The 6,818-nt window shown below is 62.3% G+C and overlaps 1 protein-coding gene across 1 annotated transcript; it reads right to left on the minus strand.

Moving 5' to 3' along the window:
* Positions 1–204: 204 nt before the first annotated feature.
* On the minus strand, positions 205–6,307 carry BESB_003270 (SAC3/GANP family protein; the record flags this gene model as incomplete). The annotated part of the gene is made up of 10 exons (XM_029359082.1): positions 205–394; positions 702–888; positions 1,316–1,388; positions 1,796–2,068; positions 2,416–2,589; positions 3,114–3,309; positions 3,634–3,925; positions 4,346–4,512; positions 4,669–4,736; positions 4,877–6,307. 10 exons carry the CDS (start codon positions 6,305–6,307, stop codon positions 205–207), a joined length of 3,051 nt encoding a protein of 1,016 aa, XP_029221995.1.
* Positions 6,308–6,818: the final 511 nt, after the last annotated feature.

Consider the following 6,818-nt stretch of genomic DNA (forward strand, 5'->3'; position numbering starts at 1 on the left):
GCGAGGCGAAAGGCCCTGCAGACTGCACTTCCGGTGGATTTCTTGTAGGCTTCTTTTGCGCGTTTCGGGCTGCCTGTCACCCTTGTCTCCCTCCTGCACTCTGTGGGTCCCGCGAGCGTCGACGCGCGTCTGCCTTCCGCGTCCTCCTTCTGTGTGGCTGTCGCCCGCGCACCCGCATTGCGGAGCGCCACGCGCTTGCCTCCGCTAGCCCATCGCCTTGACTTTCTTCGAGAGCAGCGAGGACTTCTCAAAGTTTGGCAGGCTGCGCTTGCTGTCCACCTTTCCGTCTGGCGTGAACACCGCCTCCTCGCGCCGCAGGAAGGCGAGAGTCTCTTCGAGGTCCCCGAAATTGAGCTCCTCCTGAACCTTCCGCGGCTGAAGCGCCCGCGACGCCCTGCGAACGCGACACGCAGCAGGGAACCCGACATAAGCAGCTGACATCTGCGAATCGGGTTGAGACCGGGGCAGCGCGGAGAGAGGCAGAGAAAAGAGGCAGAGAGCGAAAAGGAGACATTCGCCGAACGGCTGGTCAACGCGATTCAAAACAGAGGAGACGCTGCACCAGGCAAGGCGCAGAGGCGGGAGGCATACCCCTCCCTCGGCGTCGGCATAAAGAACTCAAACGAAACGGCACGCGAAGAAAACGAATGTCGCCTCGATTCGCGACAGCGGCTGCGTTGGAGGAGGTGCCTGTCGCGTACTTCGCCATCGTGACAAGGGCCAGCATGCGCACGCGTGGCTCGAAGATTTCGCAGAGGTGCTTCGTCTGATGCGGTCCGATGGTTGCGAGGTAAAAGTAGCGACGGAAGTTGCCGTCCGCCAGCGCGCGGCGAACCTTCATCGCGTACACGACGTTCGAGTTCCGCCGCTCCGCAGTCGTCATCTCCGCTGAGGGGGTGCGTAGATACAGAAGGCAAATGGAAGGGAAACGCGACACTTTGACGCGAGAGACGAGCCGCGAGCCAGCGGCCACGCACAGACGCGCGGAAAACGAAACGGAGGTTCGCATGTATGCCCCCGAGTGAGACGAGACACCCAGCAGAAAGCGAGCGGTCGTCGCAGCAACGCCACCGCAAGGGGCGAAACTCTGAAGGGGACAAAAAGCGGACAACAGACGAGCGGAGACGCCCAGAAAAGAGAGGGACGCCGGATGCTATCACCACCAGGCGCAGCAGGCGTGTCCGCATGCTGATACAGGCGACAGAAAAAATCGCGTACGGAGCCCGACGCGTGTGTGTGTGTGTAAGTGCCGATGCAAAAGAAATCAAAAAAGACAATGAACAACAGCGAGATGTGAGACGGTTGTTTCACTTACACATGACGCGCAGGACGTCAAGGCGCATGCCCTGGAGCGCCATGTAAACGAGGCGGTAGCAGAGATACTCGAGCTGCGAAAACACGCAAACGAAGGAGCGCACACGCACAACAAAATACATAAATTCACCCTGGGCTTGAAACAACCCAAGACGCCCGCCCTCCGCTGTTCACGGCTTTCTTCATTCCTTCTCTCCGAAGCGTTTTGCGCCTCTCGATATCACCCTCGATCACTTTCAAAAACGAATGCACCCTCCAAGCGTCTCCGTCTCTGCCTTCTCCCCTCTTCTACCCACGAACGTAGTTTCTATAGCGTGACCATGCATGCAAAGAGCAGCTACCAGTCCTGTAGATCGATTGCGGGGCTTTGATCTGCTTGTGCCGGGGGCATCCGCATCCCTTTGATTTTCCAGCAGCCGTCTCTAATTTCGAGCCGCTTTCCGGGGTTTTTCTCGTTAGTTTTTTTTCGCGTTTTCCTCACCCTGTCGGGGTCGTCCTCGGGCACCTGAAGGCGCTTGTAGAGGTCGCGAAGCTGCGTTTGGCATTGGTTAAACTGCCCCAGATCGTGGTAGCTGAGCGCCAAGCGCCCGTTCGTCTCGTAAACCTTGCGCGAGAAGTCGTCCTTCACTCCCTGAACAGTCAAGTCTTGCCGCATGCTGCGGAACTGCTCCTCGACGTAGCGCCAGGAGGCGCCTTCGCGGTGCTTCCTCAGAATCAACTCAAACGACCGGCGAAGCACCTCCGGCGGCCGAACCTGAACCCAAAACACAGCCGGAGGGAGCCGAGTCTTTCCTCCACTCGCAAGAAAAACAAGGAGCCAAGAGACAACGCCCACTCCCCCATTTCTTTCCCCCCCCTCCCCCAATGCGCCCTCCAGGGAACTCTCTTACCGACCGGCCGCATGCGCGCAGACTCCGCAGCGAACCAAAACACACACAAGTCTGCACATCTATATGGCGAAATGAAAATCCTGGACAGTAATCAACCGTTTGAGACACGGAGGAGAGCAAGAGAGAGTCTGTGGTCTGAAGAGAGGGTGCAGAGAGATCCGCGCGTGCGCCGGCCCCGCTGCGGCTGTGGATATTTTTCCTAGAGACGCACCGTGGCAGGGTCTGGGGCGTTCGTCAGGCGCAGGTAGTTCTTTTCCAGCGCGGTGCTGGTGCCAACGATTTTTTCCGTGCTTTTCGCGATCTCGAGCTTCTGCTGCCACGAGAGCCCGGCCGCCGACGAGGGCGACGCGGAGCCTTCCATCCAGGAGACTTTGTAAACGCTATCCTGCGGAGAAAACACTCAGACGAACGCGGGACGCACGCTAGACTCCAAACGCACGACTCAGCGCGACCGCGCCCTCTCCAGCAACCACCGGCCGCGGCCTCTTCAACTTGAGCGCCATCGGCGCCTCACACCCTCGCTCGCGTGCCTGCTGCGCTCTCTCGAGCAGCGCACCTCGGTCGCTCGAACTCTCGAAGTACGGGCGCCCCTCCGTCTCCGCTGTGTGCTCGCCTCCCCCCCCCCTCATGAGATCTGTGTCTGCCGTCTTCAATCTCAGCAACATGCCGCACCTGCTTTGCCCCAGCACGTCCTCCCAGTTGCGACTCGACACGGCCGACGCGTGTCCAGTTGTGTCAACTGTCGGAGCTCCCCTCGGACATCTCGCAGGAGTTTTCCCCGCTTCAAAGCACTTAGCTAATACGTGCGCTGCATGGGGTCGACTCAGAGGTGCCGCGGTTCCTCGGAGGCGCTCGCCCTCTCTCTCGCAGCGTGGGACTTTCTGCACGGCCTCAGGCGGCTGGTCTCACCTTGGCGGAGGCTGCGGGGCCCGACCTCGCGTTGGGGCCGAAGCGGTTCATGCGCTGGAGGCGCTTCTGCTCCTCCTGCGGCGTGCATTTGATCAACATCGAGGCAGCGTCCTTCCGGTCTGCGGACGCGCTCGCCCGCTCGGCGCGCGTCCCCCGCCACTGAAGCTGCACCTGCCGCGCCTTCGCTCGCGCTTTCCTGCGAAAAAGGCGAAACCAAGCAGCGCAACGCGTGAGCGGCGCACGCCTCGCCCCTCTGGGCGCGTGAGAGAGGACAAAGACGAGGCAGAAAACAAGAGGATGCGCCACGGCGGCGGATGCACAATTGAGGCGCATACGGGTGTAAATTCGACGCGCCTGTCTGGGTACGGCGACTTGCAGACGGTAGCGGTGTGCACGAAAGAAAAAAAAGTGCCTGCGTGAAAAGCCTGAAACGCTGCCGCCCCACCTAGCAGCTCGAGGGGGAAGCCCCCGCTGTGCTGGTGCTGCTCCCTCTGTGCTCCCGCTCGCCCGTCGCCCTCACCCGCCAGCTCCGCGGTCGCTCCATTTGTCTGACAGAGAGATGAAATCTTCTTCACCCCGCCGCGCGCGCGCGGCGCTTTCTGAAGGACTGCGATCGTCATCGAGACGCTCTTCGCTGCGCCCTCGCCAGCCGTCACCGCTGCGCGGGCTCGAGGTGCGGTGGCGATACGCGCTCAAGCTCCTGTCTCCGTTCCGCGCAAAATGGCTCGCCCCGCCATACGGCGGACTCCGACTCCGACTCCGACTCCCTCGGGCCCGCTCGCCCTCGCGCCGCGCGGTCCGGCTCCCGCCGACTGCGTACGAGTATGAACACACCGAGCCCAAGTGCACGCGAGAAAAAAAAACGTCACGCAGAAAGAAAGGAGACAACAGAACGCCGGTAGCGCGGCTGCCGCCACGCAGACGTCCACGACCGATTAACTCGAGTGTTTCCATGTGAATGGGCAGGTTGTAGGCAGCTAGCGAGATACAACAACACAGGCACGCGGAGACGTTTCCAGTCGAACACTCACGTGACACAGGGCCTAGCACTGCTTTAGGGCACACTCGCAAGGCACTCCATGAGTGTGTAAGCGGCTTCCAGCCAGCAAAGGCCTACAGTCTTCATGGCTAGGTGCGACCTCCACATTCTACGCATAAAAATACATATACGGATATGTGCCTATCAACTGATGTCTATACGCAAAAAGCATAGGCTAGTGCCTTGCAGAGACTGAAGCGACGCTCACCGTCTCGGTCTCTATCCGCTGCGTCGGCGTCGGGGCTGTGGCGGTCGCGTGTCATCTGGTTAAGAAGATCGAGTTTCGCGACTTCGCCGCGAATTTCCTCCTCCGAAGGAACGGGCTGGGCGGTCCAGTCTCGACCGCCCAGCAAGCCTTGCCTGGAGCGAAACAGAAGTCAAACCAGAAGCCAAGTGTACGGACAGTCCGCCACTCAGGCGCTAGATGAGGCTGCTATTGTAGTCTGGACGAGAGCGACCTCACTTTTTCCCTCAAACGTCAGCGCTGCATCATCCGCGGAAACTCGCAGAGCTCACCGGTAGGCATTTGTCATTTTCTGGCTGTAGAGATTCACAGCGCGACGCCAGTCGAGGCCTTTCTCTCCCTGCAAACCGAAATCCAGCCCACACCGCCCCAATCGTGGGTACGTGGAAGCTGGCGGCGGGCGCGAAAAGACACATGAGCAATGCCCAGGAAGGTTGGGGCCGTGAGGGGCGTTTTTTCTCCCGTGATTCCTTTCCTTACCGCCAAGTGTATAGAGTGGACTTTCTGCAGCCAGATCGAGAAGGCTTGCGTCGAGAGCAGCTGTTGCTTTCTCCGCTCCTCGATGTCTTTGGTGATCTCAGCGGCGCGCTTCAGCGCCTGGTCGCGAGCACTCGCCACAGGGTCGACGCCCGCAGCCCCGGCCCCGCGCAGGCCCTGAATGTTGCGGTGTTTTGCCTCCACAGCCGCAGCAGCTGCCTTCGCCGCAGCTTGCACCGCGCTCTCGATGGAGCCGGCCGCATGAGGCGCTGCCGGGGCGAGCGGCGCCCCTCCCGTGTAGGGCGGAATCGGCGGAGGTGCGGGGACTTGCTGCAGCCCCCCAGAGCCCATCGGCGAAGCCCCCGGCGGCGCGCCCGGAAACCCCGCAGCCGCTGGGTTGTACATGTTTGACGGATACGTCGCCGCCTGGCCCTGCGGCAGCCCGCCGGGTGCCATGGAGGGATGCGAATGCATCTGCTGTGCCTGTTGCGAATACAGCATCTGCTGATGGCGCAGCGCCTGTTGCTGATGCTGCGCCTGAAGCATCTGCTGGTAGTATGCGCCGTAGCTGGGAAGTGCAGAAGGAGGAATGGCAGCCGAGGCGCTCGCCGCAGCCCAGGGGGGCACAGAGGCCGACGCACCCGCGCTCGCCGGCGTAGCGCCAGCCCCCGCTGCGGAGGCGCAGCCCCCTGGAGACCCCGCGACTCCGGCACCGGCGTAAGGAGACGGACTCGAAGGCAGAGGCGGCGGAGCCCCTGTGGGCGAGCAGACGCCCCCTGGAGCCCCTCCCGTAGGCCCCGGGCCCGCAGCTGGCACCGCCGCCGGCGCATGAGGCGACCCCGGAGCGTCCGGCTGCCCGCCGCGGATCTTCTTCACTTTGAGAGAGAAGGTCACGCGCCCCTGCTGCGCTGCAGCTTTCTGCAGGTCCTGGGGTGTCTGACCGCCACGTGGGAGAGGCGTCGGTGTGTTGGGCGCCGCCGGTGAGGTTGGTGTCGCCGGCAGCTCCTGCGGCTTCTGGCTCACGTACGCCGAGCCCGTCGCAGCGAGACTTGCCTGGTACTGTGACTTGAGCTGGTCAAAGAAGCCGTTGGCCTTCAACTTTTCGACGCACTCCTGGGCCTGCTTCATCGCAACCTCGGGCGGGTACATTTGCCGCAACGTGCTAAAATAGTGATTCGTGTACTGCTGCTGTGCGTAGGCTAAATACGTGTCAATGTCCATGTACACGCCGCCCGCCGGATTGAACGACGCACTCCCCCCCCCGCCCGGCGCAGGGGCCTGCGCCCCGAGCGGGGTCGCAGCGCCCAGCGCGGGCGCACCCCCCATCAGGTTCGTGAAGCCAGGTCGGGTCGCCGGCACCTGGAACGGGCCCGCCTGCGGGGTCCAGAGACCCGGAAAGCCCCCTGGAAGCGCCCCAGAGCCTGGGGCCGCCATCGGAAACCCGCGGAAACTGTACCGCCGGACGGCAAAAGCGGCGGCGATGAGGGAAGAGAGGATTCAGCGCTCACGTCTGAGGACGCGCGAAGAAAAAATCGAAACGGCTCGACCCCGTGGCCGAAGGCACTCTGAGGGCCCTGAAGACGAGGTGCGTACTGGCAAAGGCTGCGCTCCGATGATATCTTGCCTCGACGACGCGGCAACTGCACGCAGCAGCTGGAAGGAAGGGTCTGCGCCTGGCAGCACCCCGGGTACCTGGTCCCCGGCGGAGAATCAGTAGACTGTCCGCGTTTCAGGACTCGGCGCAGCGGCGACTAAGGGGAAAAACTCGGGGAAAGAGGGATAGAAACGTGTGTTGGATACTACGCGACGTGCCACTAGGTAGGCGGCGAAGAGTGGAGAATCAAACGAGACCGAGCGCGCCGTATGGACGTCTGAGAGAGTTCATCGCCCGCCCAGGGCAAGAAGGGCACTCGGGAGAGGCCAGCCAGCACGCGCCACCTTGGCG

This window comes from Besnoitia besnoiti, chromosome I (assembly GCF_002563875.1).
Source record: "Besnoitia besnoiti strain Bb-Ger1 chromosome I, whole genome shotgun sequence".
Taxonomy (NCBI): Eukaryota; Apicomplexa; class Conoidasida; order Eucoccidiorida; family Sarcocystidae; genus Besnoitia; species Besnoitia besnoiti.